The 17,130-nt window shown below is 40.1% G+C and overlaps 4 protein-coding genes across 8 annotated transcripts in view; 3 read left to right on the top strand and 1 right to left on the bottom strand.

Moving 5' to 3' along the window:
* Window positions 1–101: 101 nt before the first annotated feature.
* On the bottom strand, window positions 102–4,611 carry LOC104963675 (histone-binding protein RBBP4). 3 transcript variants are annotated; one of them, XM_010792291.1, is made up of 12 exons: window positions 4,485–4,601; window positions 3,831–3,993; window positions 3,594–3,739; window positions 2,999–3,172; window positions 2,794–2,909; window positions 2,068–2,228; window positions 1,847–1,973; window positions 1,651–1,728; window positions 958–1,092; window positions 761–871; window positions 445–623; window positions 141–337 (listed from the first exon to the last, which is right to left on the bottom strand). In XM_010792291.1, the coding sequence occupies exons 1-11, from the start codon at window positions 4,498–4,500 to the stop codon at window positions 480–482; spliced, it is 1,371 nt and encodes a 456-aa protein (XP_010790593.1). In that variant the 5' UTR covers window positions 4,501–4,601; the 3' UTR covers window positions 141–337; window positions 445–479. The 3 variants fall into 3 exon arrangements, with proteins under 3 accessions (XP_010790594.1, XP_010790592.1, XP_010790593.1); XM_010792292.1 differs by having other exon boundaries at window positions 102–623; window positions 3,831–3,978; window positions 4,485–4,611; XM_010792290.1 differs by having other exon boundaries at window positions 105–623; window positions 4,485–4,600.
* Window positions 4,612–4,671: 60 nt separating this feature from the next.
* On the top strand, window positions 4,672–6,722 carry zbtb8os (zinc finger and BTB domain containing 8 opposite strand). The gene is made up of 7 exons (XM_010792287.1): window positions 4,672–4,864; window positions 5,503–5,527; window positions 5,632–5,753; window positions 5,857–5,939; window positions 6,084–6,136; window positions 6,367–6,403; window positions 6,595–6,722. Exons 1-7 carry the CDS (start codon window positions 4,783–4,785, stop codon window positions 6,679–6,681), a joined length of 489 nt encoding a protein of 162 aa, XP_010790589.1. The 5' UTR covers window positions 4,672–4,782; the 3' UTR covers window positions 6,682–6,722.
* A 1,499-nt stretch (window positions 6,723–8,221) lies between these two features.
* khdrbs1a (KH domain containing, RNA binding, signal transduction associated 1a) lies at window positions 8,222–13,240 on the top strand. 3 transcript variants are annotated; one of them, XM_010792285.1, is made up of 10 exons: window positions 8,222–8,575; window positions 9,153–9,280; window positions 9,723–9,986; window positions 10,118–10,242; window positions 10,376–10,637; window positions 10,770–10,846; window positions 10,936–10,997; window positions 11,133–11,304; window positions 13,024–13,082; window positions 13,168–13,240. In XM_010792285.1, exons 1-8 carry the CDS (start codon window positions 8,434–8,436, stop codon window positions 11,243–11,245), a joined length of 1,173 nt encoding a protein of 390 aa, XP_010790587.1. In that variant the 5' UTR covers window positions 8,222–8,433; the 3' UTR covers window positions 11,246–11,304; window positions 13,024–13,082; window positions 13,168–13,240. The 3 variants fall into 3 exon arrangements, with proteins under 3 accessions (XP_010790587.1, XP_010790586.1, XP_010790585.1); XM_010792284.1 differs by having other exon boundaries at window positions 12,126–13,082; XM_010792283.1 differs by having other exon boundaries at window positions 11,133–13,082; window positions 13,168–13,239.
* A 930-nt stretch (window positions 13,241–14,170) lies between these two features.
* tmem39b (transmembrane protein 39B) overlaps window positions 14,171–17,130 on the top strand; it is a 13,818-nt gene continuing 10,858 nt past the window's right edge. The window contains exons 1-3 of the mRNA XM_010792282.1: window positions 14,171–14,360; window positions 15,015–15,213; window positions 15,612–15,831. Coding sequence (XP_010790584.1) covers window positions 15,083–15,213; window positions 15,612–15,831 — 351 coding nt within the window. The 5' untranslated portion in view covers window positions 14,171–14,360; window positions 15,015–15,082. The remainder of the gene's footprint in view (window positions 14,361–15,014; window positions 15,214–15,611; window positions 15,832–17,130) is intronic.

The following is a 17,130-nucleotide window of genomic DNA, read 5'->3' as shown; positions in this document are numbered from 1 at the left end:
ATTATGCAGCATAATTCCACCTTGGAATCCTATATTTGTTTCTACAGACTTAGAATTACCTACCCACCATCTGGCATAGTGTACCAAGAAACAAAGCAAACTGATTTAATGTAAATATTTTATTATGAATATACTTAAGTACACAAGAGATCAGATGCAACACAGAAAAATAAAGAAATAACAAACAAGTTACACACACACAATCTAAAAATGTATTCTATGTATACCAAGCTAAAACCTATAGTATGTACAATTGTAATTAACAATGGATCTTCGTAGAATCTTTTTTCAGCACAACGAATCCGGATGAAAGAAAGGAAACCATCGAAAAGCAAGCCTGAATGTTGAACACAGGTGTGATGGTGTCATCGCGAGCCAAAAGTGAAGCACCGGGATATTGAAAAACCAAAAAATATCTGACAAATACAGACTTACTTTACGTACCTCAAGAAGAGATGACAATGCACTTTAAACATTTTTCAAAAACACAGCTCCCAAGAAAAAGGATTTTGAGAAAAATGCATATGCACCCAGCACCGGAAAATAGATGCACAAAGCAGGTGAAATGAAGAGGTGTGGAGAGAATGGACTTCTGGGTCCTCATCGTCGTAGATATTTTCAGCCTGTCGAAGAAAGTGTATTCACTGTAACTGGTATTCAATGTTAATAAATTCCCTTCAGAATAATATCCATGCTGTTTCTGATATTTACTGGTCTTTATTAACCCACATCTGTTGATTTACTTCGCCCAAGCTCTTACCATTTGCCAGACTTGCATGATGTTGTCCTCTGATACAGAGCAGATGACCCACGGCTCGTTGGGGTTCCAAGAGAAGTCTGAGATCTTCGCCGTGTGTCCGCCGTGGATGAACTAAAGAGAAACAGAGCAGCATGGGTCAATACTGCATTCTTATCCTCTTAAAAACACATGCAGTAGTTGTTTTTGTCAGTACTGACCAGCAGTTCAGGGGGGCCGTCCTCAGCGTCCTCTGGTGACTGCTCCTCTCCGATCTTACTGAGGTCCCACACATTGAGCCTCCTGTCGGTGCCGCTGGAGGCCAGGATGGTTTCGTTATGAGGAGACCACTGAACCTGTTGGGTAGAGGTGGGACACGTGTTACATTTCTGATACAAAAAAACGAACACTAAGAAAAATCCCCAATCAACAAGTTTTAAACTGATTTGTGTCCACAATGTAACCCTCCAAGGTCAATGCTTAACCTTGACCCAAGATTCTTACAAATCTAAAGATTGACCTTAAACTGGTCAAACAGTATTCCTGTTATAATGGCTTCTCTGACTCAAATCAGATGGAAAACAGCTATAGCTTGTTGGATGTCATATGGTCAGATGCAGAAGTGGGACGGAAAGCCAGATATTGCAGCCACATTCCAAAATGGTTAATGATTGTAGAGATATCTGCCCTCTCTCAAATATAATGGAACTAGGTAGGAATTTGGCTTATTTATGTGCTTTGAGCACCACAAAGACGCATTCAAGCTTTATAATATTCAAGGGAAGACAGACATCTCTACAGCCACGTCTTTCTTATAGTGAATGTACCACACATTTTTTTAGATTGAAACATAACTCAGAATGTACAACAAACTATTTCAGATGAATTTACATAAACGCATGTTCACTTCTTACCTGGAAGATCTCGTCCTTGTGAGACTCAAACGAGTGCAGCTTCAGCTTCAAGTTCCTCAGGTCCCACAGCGCCACGGTCTAAAAACACAAGAACTGAGTTTGAAACGATTTAACTCATACTAAATGAGGACAGATCCTTTTTCACTGAACAGAAACATACTATGAAACAGCTCTACAGAGAAAGATGTGGACCCACCTTATCTGCAGAGCCAGAGGCCAGGATGAACTCGCTGTACGGGTTGAAGGATAAGCAGTTGACCTCAGCAGTGTGGGCATCTACTGCATGGCTGGGCTTGGAGGTGTTGTTGGACCGTGTGTCCCAGCTGTGCAAAAACAGAAACAAATATATAGTAACCATTTTTTCCCCAAGCCATCACAGTAGTTAATGGATTTTGTTACCAACTAAGGGCTGCTCACATCATGAGTTTCATGTCATCGGCCACAGATCCAAAGAGAGACTCGTGCAGCAGGTGCCAGGAAACATCCTCCACCACGGCCGTGTGGCCTGTGAAGATGGTCTTGGCATCCACTACCTTTCCCTCTTTGGGCACTGTGCTGATGTCCCAAAGGCAGATTGTCTGTAAGAGAGAGCAAATATGATTGACAAAATGATTTTGAAAGAAGGACAGTATGTGGGCTGACACAACAGAAAGACCAGTTAGGTGAAACAGTAACAGGTTAATAATTCATAATTATGTTAATAAGGACATACAATTTACATGCACGAAATAATCAGTTTTTAATTATTTTTTCTGAAAATGACGTATTGCCTACTACGCTTTCAACGTGGCAATTGAAAGTATTCCCTAAATTATGCCGTTTACATGAAACCAAGCAAAATCTGAAAAATTAAATCATGGAAAATTGGAACAATGTGTATGTGTCCAAAGAATGCTATCATATTGGCATTTCCCACATGTCTTCATCAAAAAAGGCCTATTTTGGAATAACCAAAGGGAATATGCCGTTTCCATGACCAGTATCAAATTCGGATTAATGGTGAAACATTATTTAGCATGTACACATACTAAATGATGATTAAAAATGTTACTTGAGCTTCTAAAAAAACAAGCGATTTTAGCTCAAAAGAAAAAATCACTACTAGACAGAAGCATTTCAGCCATTTTATGAAAGGTTACTTGCATGATCATCAGAGGCACTGAGGAGGCAGCCGCTAAGGTTTGGGTTCCAGGAGAGACCATAGCCCTCCTTCTGGTGGCCTCGCAACCGCAGATCTGGGGTGCACTCTCCAGAAGGGTCTACAGTATTCATAAATAAAAGCCAATGTTACAAAATGTGTGCAAAAAGAACGCTTAATGTCAAAAATGTGTTTTGGCTGTGCTCCTACCAGGTTTAGAGGGGTGCTTTGTATAGTCAAAGACCAGCACGTCGCTGGTGGGGGTCTTAGTGGCGATGATGCAAGGGTTCTGAGGCATGTAGCGGGCTCTGTTCACCTCCCCCTCATGGTTTATCTTGATCTCAATCTCTATCTTCCCACTGACAGATCCAAAACCTCCAAACTCTGAAATAGAGGGACAACAGTTATGATTGTTGTAAATGAACAGGTTGAGTACAATTATTTTCTACCGAGTATGCTCCATGAAAATTATGTCTTAAGCATTTTATCAACTAAAATGTTATTTCAAACAAAAATATCAGAAGCAATTAAAATGTCCACAAGATGTAAATTGGAAACTATTTCATGATATAGAATTACAATGTTAATATTAAAGTAATGCAATGGTTTAGGAGAAAGTAAATTAGTTTCATCTATGTAATTTGGAAGTTTAAATAACCAGTGGACATAATTGTACATTTCATTACCATTTTACATAGTTAACCCATCAATCCATTCTTTGTATGCAATGAACAGCTGGGCACTCTGTATAATATAGTCTGGTGTTTAACACAACACAGCTTTCCATGCACACATTATCGCTCACCTCCTTTCTCGCTGTCATAGTGTGAGGCATCAAACTGCGCGTCATCATTAGGAAGCTGAACACTAGCAATGACAAGGTGATTCTGCTCATCAGACGTGTGTGTTCCCAAAACCAGCCTGTGTACGCTGTAGTCTTTCCCCTCTGGCCTGTGAAGAGGAATTCATTCAATCATATATTCATTCATTTAAACAAGTCACAATTTTGGTGGATATACAGGTGCAGCAGATCTCCTCTCACCTGGTGACATCAGGCAGCCACTGGGCGGTGAGGCTGGGCCACTCCAGGGCGTGTGTCATGACCAGGTCGTAGAGGAAAGGCGTGTTCTTCTTCCATATCTTGTACTCCTCATTGATCACCCTCTCCTCCACGGCATCATCAAATGCACCTGCAAATGCAATATCTTTCAGCATCAGAAAGTCATGTTATAATGATGTCAGACATACAGCATTTAATTATCTTGGACATAATATAGGATACCTTGGTGACATAAAAGTTATACCCGGCTCTGCAAAGTCTTATCCTTTTTAAACGTACAGCACTAAGACTTGTTTTGCTGATAAGATGGCGTTGGCCACTTGGCACACTTTTTTTTTTTTATAGAAATACAAATCTAAAAATCCTTATAGTCAGATAAATAGAGTCTGAGCAACATGTTTCTTCATGTGCATCAGTACCTTAACCTGCACTCATAAATTAAAGCCCGTACATGGCCAGCCTGTTAGCAGCTAACGTTAGCAAACAGCTAGCAGGCTGATTCGTTTTTAACAATGAAAGGTGATGCAGGCTGGCGCGCCAACAACCACCGGTGCATCCTGACTGCTAGTTTATATCATTCAACACACACACATGCACATATTTAGTCAGTTAATTCCGAAAAGTGAACAGCCTTACCCTCTTTATCAGCCATTGTGTTGTTGTTTAACCACAAATACTGGCAAGAAAATAGGAAATAGAAAATATGTGAAAGAGCGCTCTGTAGACAGCACGGAGGCTTGCAATGGCGCCAACTCCGTAGAACACGACTGGCCAATCAGCATCCACCAAACACCGACCGGAAGTCTTACCCGCAACGTATGACGACATCCGGAAAGCCCTCTTCCGATATATGTTTTACTGTCTGTAGTCACATGCAACATACTGTCACTTGTTTTGGTTATTTTACAAATAGTTGAATAAGTTTACAGCTACAATGGACGACCGAGAGCTAGACCTGACAGCAGCACAGAAAGCTACCAAGTCAAAATACCCGCCAATCAACAAAAAGTATGAATGTAAGTATGAAGTTATGATACATTATGTAACTAGCTTAGCTCGTGAACCTTACTTCAGTGATAGAAACTCTTCATAAACAGCCTCCAACATGAGCTTACTCTAATAGATGTTATGTATTTATCTCAATTAGGTGACATAAACTATAAATATGTCCAGTTATTTTAGAAGTGCTTTTCCAGGACCATAAGTCCGAGATCACAAAGTTGCAGATGGTATTACTTGGTTTCAGCTATACGCAGTTCCCTGGAGTAGTATGCTGCTGGTGTTCCTCCTTTTTGATAAACGCAGGTGCTTCTTCAAAATAATAGGCCACTGTAAGACTGACATTGTCAGGTTACAGAATATGAAAATCTGACAGAGATAGCACATAGAAATGAAAAATGTTGATACTCAAAAAAACTAGCATGACGACACACAGACAAGCATTGCCAAAACAAACCAGTGTCTCTGTAGTAGGCAGTTACCTAGAATTGTAATCTTAAAAGCATTAATCTAGATGAGTAAAAATTAGAATATATGCCTCTGAGATTTAGTGGAGTAGAAGTATAAAGTTGCTTAAAATGGATAAAAGTGCATATAGATGTACTTGGTTTAATCCGACCACTAATCATGTCACCATGTGTTTTTGTTGTTACAGACCTAGATCATACAGCAGATGTACAGTGAGTGTGTTTTGATATCTTTGTCAAGTGTTTGTCAGATCTTTGTTGGTCTCTCTGTTATTTAGTAGGCATACTTTTATATTTGCTGCTCTCTCTCTCCCAAGAATTCACTCCTGGGGGAACTCTCTAGAGGAAGCGTTTGAGCAGTGCGCCATGGGCATGTTCGGCTACATGACGGACACAGAGACAGTGGAACCGCTGGACACTGTTGATGTGGAATCAGAGGGTGAGGGCACACAGACGGACAATCGCCCTTACTGTTCACTGATCAGTCAGATTCCAGATCACCAAAACTAAACTCTTTCCATACTTGAATCCCTTCTCAAAAGGTCACGACATCGAGTCCCTTCTTTTCCACTTCCTAGATGACTGGTTATATAAGTTTTGTGCAGATCTCTTCTTCATTCCCAGGGTGAGTATGTTATTATTGGGTGATGGACATTTTTTGCAATGAATGCTATTACTAATATGTATTTTGATTGACAGACCATATCTTGTTCATTCATTTCGTTTTTTCCTATTATCCCCTTTTCTCTTGATTATGTGTTACATCTAGGAGGTCAAAGTTCTGCACATTGACAGAATAAACTTCAAGATCCGATCCATTGGGTAAGTTAGTTTACCTCTTCACATTTACACGAAGGGTTACAGCCTAACAAGAATATGTATAATGTTATGAACCAGAAATCTCTCAGTTTTCAGTATTAGTTCACAAGACCCCTCCCACCCCCTTAGCTTATTTGTAATATGTTTCACTATCTAATCTTTTTTATCTTTTTCATCTATCTTCTATTCAGATGCTCTTTCTAATATGATATTTTTTCTTTTGTTTATTAAAGATGGGGTGAAGAATTTTCTCTGGAAAAACATCCACAGGTAAGAATGGGAAAATCTAAAAATCTGAACATTGAACGTATATATTAAAAGGACAGATGGCTTTACCTTATATTTTCATTCTTATTAATATTAACGACATCAATACAATATTTATGAAACTTAAATAATAAAAGCCAAAATTGCAGTGCATTTCCAGTATTCTAAGTGTGATGTCTTTTTTTTTAATTCAGGGAACAGAGGTGAAAGCAATCACATACTCCGCAATGCAGATCCATGATAAGGAAAAAGCAGATATATTTGCCATCATTGATATCTGACGATATCTCCAAATGCAGACCACGCTCCTGGGATTCAATAACTGAAATATCTACTTGGCCAATTTAAGCGACCTTTTTGTTGATGCACTGATTGTTGACTTGGTTTCTACTTGAAAGGACATATTTACTAAGAGAAGCATTTCAACATTTATTTTGATAAAGGTTCAATGCATACCACTCTCTAGATTTAAGATGAGTGATATGACACTAATCATTTTATAATTTACATTATTTAACAAACCACAAAAAACATGAAAATAATAGAACTCTTTACGCTTAGTCAACTGAAGAGTGAACTTGATTAAGAAAGATTTATTCATTTTTAAAGACATTTGTAAACCAATTTTTGCTTAAAATGATTGTGCAAATCCTGTCATACCATTTAAATTAATTTTGTTGATGCCTTTTTATGCATTGTAAATAAATCAACAGATTTTTTATATTTTTCTGCTGTGGGATTGATTAAATGGTAACTGGTATTTAAAAAAAAAAGTTAAATCTTGCTTTTGAATATTTTGTGGGTGTACTCATTATTCTAAAGGAGAAGGGGATGCCTTCAATAAGTCAACATGGATGCATAAGGGATTTCCTTTAGGTGTGTATTGACTTAAGACCAAAGTGCAACCAACTCATTTCTTTTTGGAAATTAATGAATTATAGCATACTTTATCTATACTACTCTTGTATCTCAGCTGGACATATTCTTTTTTACCTCAAAGGCAGTCGGAAGAGAACAATACATCTGATAATCGTGATTATCACAGTCAATTATGTGCAGTTATAAGTCAAACATAACACTTGTGTGCAATAGATTATATTATTATGTTTCATGTCCTGGCTTGCGCCTATAATCAAAATTGAAAAAAATAAGCTAATAATAAAGCTGATATTAAAACTGTTAAGGCCATTTGTGTGGGGCCAAGCATTTACAGGGAAAGGTATCAGGGGCCTAAAGACATTATCACAAAGACCAGCCATTGAAACCAATCAAGGATCATTCACCCTAGCTGGGCATGTATGGCTGATGCATGAAGCACATACAGTAGGCTGCACATGTTTAAGAAAGAGAGTGGGGAAACAAAGTTCTTAACAAATTAAGAGACCACTGACCAAGTATCAGTTTCTCTGGTTTTACCTAGCTAGGTATGTGTTTGAGAAACATTTCCATTATGTATTTTATTGTATACTACTGACAAGATTTCTCTGCGTTGGAATTCAAGGACACTGGAATGTAATGGCTACCATACATGTAGAGATTGAGACAAATTTGGAGTGATCTCTTTTTTTCCCCAGAGCTCAGCTGTATATATTCCAATAGGATAGCCTACCGGTGTTATATTGGACAAACATACATTTGCTTCAGTTTAATTGATTTAATAGGATTGGACTGTCGATAGTAGCTTCTACAATTGCTGTAAACCTCAACAAAAAGAGGGTGAAAAAACGCTGAGGGTCAAAATGCTCCCCCGGATTTAGTCAACCCCCCCCCCACCCCGGTGCGATCTGGTCGTGACGTCACTGTCTCCTCCCGGTTTCTTCCTCCTCTTCAGTGAAATGCAGCTGCGCCATTACTCCTTTGTCCATTGAAGAGAAGCTACTTGCCACGGAAAGATACCGGCGGCTCTGCAACAACTTCACCATTTATTTTGTTGCACTCAAACAGCGTTATCTATTAGCTGCAGTTTCGTTGCAAGCGAAGCTAACGAACATAGCCAGGCTTTGTTCGTTTATATTTGGCGGTCTTAGTCTATTATGAGCAGTTCTGAGCCCGCCATCGAGTCGAGCCCTCAGAAGAAAATCAAAATGGAAGACAGCAAATACCTGCCGGAGCTCCTGGCCGAGAAAGACAGCCTGGATTCCTCTTTCACGCACGCCATGAAACTTATTTCTGCAGGTAAGGTATTTTCTATTTACCGAAACAAACCCAGACCGGCTAACGGTAGCATGGCTTGAGGCCTAGCCTTCTTTCTAATGAACAGACGACACAGGCCCGAACAATGGTGTAATACGCACGTGGTTGTAAGGGATGTGGGTCAACACCATTTGGTTGGATATATATCAGATTTCTGATTAATGAATGTGACTTTTACATAATCCAAATGATAAATATATGTTTTAGGTTGAAAGTAGCGGGCTCGTCCTCGTTGATCACGTTAACACCATATTAAGCTTCAACTCGCCTCATCGACCCATTGTATACACATCCAAGGCACTAACATTGTAAATGTCTCATATATTAAACTGCTTCAAGTTGTGGTTGTTACATTGCAAATTAATGATGGTGGCCGATTGCTCACCACCTCTATTTCGGTTAAACTATTGGTACATAAATAAACAAGATTTGAACGGTTTTGCAGTTTGAAATCAACGGAGATGATTTTTGAACAATAGATTTCTCGTTGTATCACTAGTCGGCCATTGCATCTGTGAAACCCCCACGATTAACATCTTAATGTGTTTCTCTCCTGCAGAGATTGATAGGATTAATAAAGGAGAAACCAAGAAAGAGTCGGAGAAGGAAATCTACCAGGATCTGTTTGCCAACAAGAATCTCAAACTGAAAGAGCGGGTACTCATTCCTACCAAGCAGTACCCTAGGGTAAGTGTCCGATTTATTTCTTACTTGTTTATTAACGGACTGTTTTTATTGAGTAGGGAAGGGTGGGACTAAAAAATCGAAGCAACATATTTAGTTTTATGTGGTCTAATACGTAGAATAGAGGCAGGCATTTGGCGATGGGCAAACCTTTGGGTGAATGTCTGACTTCAGTATCCGATTGTGGAACCCTGTCTCCCTCTGGCTTTTCTGACCTAGAATTAGTCAAGTCATGCGGCCAGTGCCCTACTTTTTTCTGCATGATTAATTTTGCATTGGTATAGACTTGGGAAGAGGGGGTTGTGTTTTTTTAATGCTGACTTTAATGGCTAAACCCTCATTCTAGATTCTACTACCTACCATATTAAACTGTATTCTACATTTCTCTGGAAATGTTAACAAACCATAGTGCAGTGCTAAATGTTCCTATTTATATTCCTTACAGGTCAACTTTGTTGGTAAGCTCTTGGGCCCCCAGGGCAGCACAATCAAGAGACTCCAGGAAGAGACTGGAGCAAAGATTTCAGTTCTGGGTAAAGGTTCCATGAGGGACAAGAATAAGGAGGAAGAGCTGAGGAAGGGTGGCGAGGCCAAATATGCTCACCTGTCCATGGAGCTGCATGTGTTCATAGAGGTGATGGCCCCTATCCCAGAGGCCTACATGCGCATGGCTCATGCCATGGAGGAGGTCAAAAAATTCCTTATTCCGGTATGTGATAATCTCAATTCGGATATCATTTTTCTTCCTAAACTTTTGCATTGTAGATGTCCAAGCAATTATTTGTGATGCTCCCCTAGAGGAATGACATGGATAGTTCATTGTTTTTGTCTTGCCTTTAGGAACCCGGTGAGCATGACCCCTTCATGGATCCTCACTTCCTGAACGGATCACAGGATGGTGGCAGGGGGCGTGGTGGTCACCTAGGAAGAGGCAGAGGCGGACCACCTGGTGCTGGAGGACCAAGGTAGAGGCCTTAATCATAATACCTATGGGACATTTTATCTGACAGGCGAGACTATGCTGCTATTTCTCTGTTTCGCTAGTTACTTTTGGTTTTCTATGGTTGATCTCATTTTTTGAAACATGGCTTTCCACAGGGGGCGAGGAATGCCACGTGGGGGACCTCGAGGAGCAATGCGTGGTGGCGGACCACGGGGAGGAGGGATGGGAAGGGGCAACGGCCATAGAGGTGCACCGTCTGGCAGGGGTGGCCCTCCTGCTGTGCCAAACAGAGGAGGCTCAGCTCCCCGCTCTAGGCCCCCAACAGGAGGCGCTCAGAGGATGCTCCCCTCTTCAGCCATGTCCCACCAGCAGGGCCCTGCTTCATCACAGCCCAAAGCTGAAGGCTATGAGGACTATGTAAGTAGTTTGAGTCCTTTTCACATGGCGTGCCTTTTTTAATAGCTGGTACAGATCTCCCTGGTTTTAGTGTGGTTTTTGTCTATAGTGTTGTAACTCACTTGTCAATGTTTTTTTCTTCTTTTCTTTTAGCCTTCATATGATGAGACCTTCGCAGAAGCTGCCTACGAGGGATATGATAATTATTATAATCAGCAGTCTGCACCTGCGTAAGTCCTTAAGTTAGTTGACTTTATCTGCACATTAAAATTATGTAAATTATAGGATTACTGTATTGACTCTTCTTTACTGCCTATAGGGATACTGAATATTATGATTACGGACACGGAGAGGCACAGGATACCCCATATGAGCCATATGGTAAGATTATAAAATTGGCTTCCATTTTGTCTGTCCTTGTAGCACACACTCACTAAGGATACGTGTGGAGCACTGATCGGACCTTCTGTGTGCCTCACTGATGTTTGGTTTTGTTTCTTATTTCTGTCTTTGCAGCTCAAGATGAAGGGTGGGAAAACTCTTGGAACAACTCCGGGGCTGGAGGCAAATCCACCGCGGCCCGGCAGACGAAGGGATCCTTCAGAGAGCACCCCTATGGCAGATACTGAACTGGTAGAGAGTTGTTATGGCAACTGTCTCCGATTGTAACTCCCTGAACTTTTCTAAAGTAATTTCCCTCTCGTTTGTTCCCTTTTTTTTAAAATATTGTTTATTTTATTTTTTAACTCGATAGACATTTTGTTGGATGTATGATAGCGTGCCAGAGGAGAAACATGGAGACAAACTTTTTCATTGTTTATCTGTTTCCATTAATGTTTTCAGTTGCGTAGTTGGCAGGTCTTAGTGACATAACCCTAACAAAGCAAAAAGAGTAACATTTTAGTGATATTTGATGGTTATCCTTTCAGTTAATTGTTCCTGAACAAAATATGATTGTGGCGATAAATTATTTACAATTAGGCTGCATTTAAAAAGTCCTTAAGGACTGGACAAAAATGATCATAATGCCTCAATGTTACTTTACTATAACTATATTTCGTTACAAACTCAAAAACCGAGCCGTTGTGATAATAAACAGAAGTCATATATTTGTTTATACTATAATACAAATCTAGTCTTGTGTGAAGTTAATGGCTCCTAAAATACTATTGAAAAATGTTTCTATTTTTGCCACCATTTACAATTGTTGTATGAAATATTACTTGCAAAATCAATGCTGATCGTCTACTTCTTGTAAAGCTTGTAGGGTTAACAATCCTTGCTGTGAGAGGAAGGCTGCTGCCAACTCAATATTTTGTACATAACCTTAGGACAAATGTGTATGCTTTAAGCCGTGCCGTCTCCAAAATGCATAATGCTTGTGTACCTTTGGCTAAATAGGATACTAAATATATCCCAAAATGTTTTTCTGCAGTGCGTGTTTCAATAAAGTTTCTAGTTTCTTCTTAATCAATCTAAACATGGTATTTTGCCTTTGTTGTACCAAAGGAATGCCTTCAGTTTGTGAAAGTGGTCCTCAGTGGTTTCTCAACAACGCAGAAAAAGCTGTATGTATACACGTCAGCCTGACAAAAAACAAAAGCAGTGTTTTGACAATGAGCTTTATCCTCTTCGTCTGTTTTCAAAAATTATCTAAAGGACACTTGTAATGTCACCTTCAAAAAAATACAAATAAAGCTCTTATCTTGAGATAATGTGCTGCCAAATACATGTTTTATTGAGAATGATATAGTGCTTGAACATGTATTGTCATTAGCCTTTAGTTAGTCTATCTACTCAAGCTCTCAAGAGCAATGTATCTTCAGCCCGCTTGAAATAACTGAATTTCAACAGTATTTCAAATCAAGCTTGCAGGGATCTTACTTGACTTTGATGCAAAGTCACGCTGGCTGGTTATAATAAAAGAAAAAAATCGCAGAGGAGAGGATTCTAAAAGCCTAAAGATCGCCACAAGAAGGTAAAACTAACCCCAACACTCATTTTTTAGATTTTTGTTTTTTCTGTGCAAAACATCAAGTAATGAAAGTCATCAAAAACATTTGACGTACAAAATTATGCTATCTGTAGTTATTTCCGAGCAAAATTAGCCGTAGAAAACAACCAGAAATGGTTGTGATGCAACTCTTGCTCAAATAAACCCATAATGGTCCACTCATTTCACTCAATACTTAGCCATTTCCATCTTGTTAATGTCTCTAGAATGTAGATTAATGAAAATTAGTAGTTGCACTCAAAACGTTAAAAATATCCCATTGTTGGACAAAAACCTTCAGCTTGAGTTGCATGGATCTTTTGTAGCGTACTGTTAGTTTTGCATGTCTGTTATTATCCACTGTGCGTGTAGGCACGGATGTGTCCATGTTCTCATTTCTGTTTCTCTTCTTAGGTTGTCAGAAAACTGTTTGTGCATTTTACACATTCAACTCCAGTTTACCAGGCTTTATGGTCAGTTGAAACAAATCCTCAGATATTTCTTTAAGCATTGAATTTTGCTGTTGATTTAAAAAAAAAAAACTTCTTTCTCTAACAGGTCCATTGAAAGTCCCTGGAAAGAGCAGAGGCCTTGCAGTGTTTCTGAGACCGAATGCTTTTTTGTATGGTTTAAAAAAAGTGGGGAGGGAGCTTTCTCCATCACTGAGAACATGCTCTGCTCTCCTGTCATTTTTACTGTAACGATGATTTTTTTTAAAGAGATGTGCTGCGATCATATGGATTGTTTTATTGACTGTACAGTTTTATAATATTTTTTACCCCTGACATTTTAAGAGCTTTTTTAAAAATCAACTGAAAAATAAAGTTTTTTTGTATCTGACTTGTATTGTTCTGTCTTTGTGATCTTATAATCAAAAGAGTTAAACTTGCATTTGATGCCGGGATGTCTATATTTAACACGTAAATGTAATGCGATTTATGTTTAATCTAATCTCGAATTATGGATCCCCGTTTCACTATGTTGTCTGTTGGGACTTGTGTCTTTTCTCACATGCTATAATAAGTGAGATGTATTGAACACAAACACCATGCTGATAGACCACTGTCCCTTGTCAGGATGTTACACAACTGCATTGAAATCTTCCATTTTACAAGCCTCTGCTCACTGTACATCCATAGGTAAAATAAACATTTCCTTAAAAATGCAAAAGATAATAAGGTAATTATTACAAACATAATTTACAGACCTAAATGACATGCAGTTAGTTACCTCATGGGTTGGGTAGTTGCTGATGCTTTGAATGAGGATTATAAAATAAGGTTACATACTTAATGAAAGATTAAGTAACTATAGTTGAAGATTACATTATTTTTTTAAAGAAAAACTAGCTGCAACTGTTGAATGTAATCCAATTTTATGAGCCTATTGTTTTATAAGCAAAATACCCTATTTATTCCAGAAAATGTGCTAAATTAAATCCCTATGTTCTGCCTTCATGTCTAACATAAAATCTGACCCAAGCCTGCTGACCTATCCAAAAACACATTGCTCTCCTTCCCTTGGTGCGTCTGATTTTTGGCGGAATGTCCCTTTAAATGTCTCTCCTCCCACAGGTCGCTCACATATCCGCCCCCCCATCTATCAGCGGCCAGTTTCACATCAACAATGACTGTCTCCGCTGATTCCTTTGGAATATACACCACTTCTCCAATAAACACTGTGAAAATGTACAGCGTGTAGCTTGTTATCAATGCAACAGAGCAGCGGCTAACACACAGCGGACTGCACTGGTAAGCTCTTGTGGTCTATCCTGTTTGGTGGCTTGGTTTGATAGCTAGCTAGCTAGTCAGAGATACTGTTAGCCTAGGCCTCGATCTTTGTATTTAATCAAGCATGGAGTTGGCGGACACATCCGAGTCCGTGGCTCATTGTACAGGTCCACGTTGTGTCCGCTGCCCGCCTCGTGTCTCCCACTCTAACGGCTCCCGTGACAAATGTGACCCAGGAAGGGAACAAATTGTGGTGCTACTTGGCTAGCTTGTAATGTCAGCTTCCGCAAAAAACTTGCACTATATTAAAGATGCTATGCAGCTAGTGCAAATGTATCGCTAGCGCTTGGTGGTGCATGTTTATGATGGATTATTTGAAGCAGATCTATTTTGCTTTGCACAATTTGGGATTGGCCATGAAATCTTAATCCTGCAAATTCTTGTTGTTTGTTATGACTGCACCACTGCTGTCATTTTAAGTGCTGTGACTAAGCCAATCATTGACCAAAATAAAATTTATGTAACTGATTGTTGCCCTGCAAGTGAATCATATCCTATGTGATACATATCACAGGCTTGATCCAAATCATATTACACCAATTAGTCAATAACTGTTATAACGTGTTCTGGATCAGCCTCCTTATTGACAGTGTTCTGCTCCCTTGGTGTATACAGGCACAGGAACAAGCAGGGAAACCATAAAACCAGACGCATAGCTGGGAGAAGTCGTGGGTGTGTCGGCGATGGCTGGTGGAAGGAGAGGGGCGAACCGTTCCACGTACTGCAGACCTCCGCTCAGCAACGAACCAGGCTCGGTCAGCAATGGCAACCACTCGACCAGCTCCCCGGTCACAGGGGTGCGATCCCGTACAAGGTATGCTCTGATATACCGCAGATGTTTGAGAGTTAAGAGCGGTAAATTGACTGCATTTATATTGGCTTTTCCAGTCTACCCCTCAAAGTGCTTTTTAAATATACAAATCAGCATTCACACACATTTGTACATTAATTCACACTAGGGGCCACCTGCTCAAGGGAGCCTGACATTCACACACAATCACACGCTGTTGGCCGTGCCATCAAGAGCTATTTAGGGTTTGGTTTCCTGCCAATCGAACCACTGAGCTTCCAGTTGGTGGACGGCAACTCTACCTCCTCAGCCACAGCTGAGAAAGTTAACATTGGCAGGATTTGGTCACATCTCATCTGTTACACCCCCATTATAACAGAACAATATACATCATAATAAGAGAGGCTTTCTTTTGTCTGCAGGAATGGTTCGGGGACGTGCATGTCGAGCCCCCCGCTGGCTGCGCAGACGGTGGTCCCTCTGAAGCACTGTAAGATCCCCGAGTTATCTGTGGACCGCAATGTGCTGTTCGAGCTCCACCTTTTCTTCTGTCACCTCATCGCACTCTTTGTCCATTACGTCAACATCTACAAGACGGTGTGGTGGTACCCCCCCTCACACCCTCCATCACACACATCACTGGTGAGTCAACCTCTGACTTATGATCATGTTTATTATCAGGTATTATTGTCCGTAGGTCAACCTTCTGTCAACCTTCTCTGTATCCCTATTGTTTTGAAATGTGCATATCCCTCACATGGTATTGTACCTATACAGTGGGGCAAAAAAGTATTTAGTCAGCCACCAATTGTGCAAGTTCTCCCACTTAAAAAGATGAGAGAGGCCTGTAATTTTCATCCTAGGTATACCTCAACTATGAGAGACAAAATGGAAGAAAAAAAAAATCCAGAAAATCACATTGTCTGATTTTTAAAGAATTTATTTGCAAATGATGGTGGAAAATAAGTATTTGGTCAATAACAAAAGTTCATCTCAATACTTTGTTATATACCCTTTGTTGGCAATGACAGAGGTCAAACGTTTTCTGTAAGTCTTCAAAAGGTTTTCACACACTGTTGCTGGTATTTTGGCCCATTCCTCCATGCAGATCTCCTCTAGAGCAGTGATGTTTTGGGGCTGTCGCTGGGCAACACAGACTTTCAACTCCCTCCAAAGATTTTCTATGGGGTTGAGATCTGGAGACTGGCTAGGCCACTCCAGGACCTTGAAATGCTTCTTACGAAGCCACTCCTTTGTTGCCCGGGCGGTGTGTTTGGGATCATTGTCATGCTGAAAGACCCAGCCACGTTTCATCTTCAATGCCCTTGCTGATGGAAGGAGGTTGTCACTCAAAATCTCACGATACATGGCCCCATTCATTCTTTCCTTTACACGGATCAGTCGTCCTGGTCCCTTTGCAGAAAAACAGCCCCAAAGCATGATGTTTCCACCCCCATGTTTCACAGTAGGTATGGTGTTCTTTGGATGCAACTCAGCATTCTTTCTCTTCCAATGCGGTTTTTGGTGAATGATGGGGGGAGTGTTGTGTTTTGTCTGAGTGTGGGTGATTTTGTTTGGAGTTGTGTGTTGGGAGTGTTAGGGGTGATGAGGTGGGTCCGGTGTGTGTTTGTTGGTTTGTGCGGGGTTATCAGTTGGATGTTTTTTTGATGTTTTTTATTTGTTTATGATGGTTTGGATTTTTTTTTTGTTTGTTGGTCTGGTGTGTCTTTTTTTTGGGGATGTGGTGGTATCTTTTTGGTTGTTATCGGTGTTTTTTGCTGGGGTGGTTGGTGCTTGTTGTGGGTTGGGTTTCGGATTATTGTTATCTGTCGTGTGTATTTGTGGTTGTGTTTTTATGTAGTGTTATTTGAGTGGGTGTGGGTGTGTTGTTGTTTTGATTTTTGTTGGTTTTTGTGTTTGTGGGTGGTTTTGTGTTTAGTG

The sequence above is a fragment of the Notothenia coriiceps genome, unplaced genomic scaffold (assembly GCF_000735185.1).
Source record: "Notothenia coriiceps isolate Sejong01 unplaced genomic scaffold, NC01 NC01_scaffold00036398, whole genome shotgun sequence".
NCBI classification, from domain to species: Eukaryota; Metazoa; Chordata; class Actinopteri; order Perciformes; family Nototheniidae; genus Notothenia; species Notothenia coriiceps.
The sequence above is the reverse complement of the archived record's forward strand: the minus strand, read 5'-3'. Positions and strand labels throughout refer to the sequence as shown.

What these genes read in the sequence shown, in the direction of transcription:
- LOC104963675 (XM_010792291.1), bottom strand. An exon ending in TCAGTGCCTCTGATGATCAT is followed by an intron (nt 2,229 to 2,793) that starts GCAAGTAACCTT and finishes TCTCTCTTACAG; the next exon opens with ACAATCTGCCTTTGGGACAT. An exon ending in ACGGCCCCCCTGAACTGCTG is followed by an intron (nt 872 to 957) that starts GTCAGTACTGAC and finishes GTTTCTCTTTAG; the next exon opens with TTCATCCACGGCGGACACAC.
- zbtb8os (XM_010792287.1), top strand. Translation starts at nt 4,783, where the DNA reads ATGGACGACCGAGAGCTAGACCTGACAGCAGCACAGAAAGCTACCAAG. An exon ending in GATCATACAGCAGATGTACA is followed by an intron (nt 5,528 to 5,631) that starts GTGAGTGTGTTT and finishes CTCTCTCCCAAG; the next exon opens with AATTCACTCCTGGGGGAACT. An exon ending in TTCAAGATCCGATCCATTGG is followed by an intron (nt 6,137 to 6,366) that starts GTAAGTTAGTTT and finishes TGTTTATTAAAG; the next exon opens with ATGGGGTGAAGAATTTTCTC.
- khdrbs1a (XM_010792285.1), top strand. Translation starts at nt 8,434, where the DNA reads ATGAGCAGTTCTGAGCCCGCCATCGAGTCGAGCCCTCAGAAGAAAATC. An exon ending in CTACCAAGCAGTACCCTAGG is followed by an intron (nt 9,281 to 9,722) that starts GTAAGTGTCCGA and finishes TATTCCTTACAG; the next exon opens with GTCAACTTTGTTGGTAAGCT. An exon ending in CTGAAGGCTATGAGGACTAT is followed by an intron (nt 10,638 to 10,769) that starts GTAAGTAGTTTG and finishes CTTTTCTTTTAG; the next exon opens with CCTTCATATGATGAGACCTT.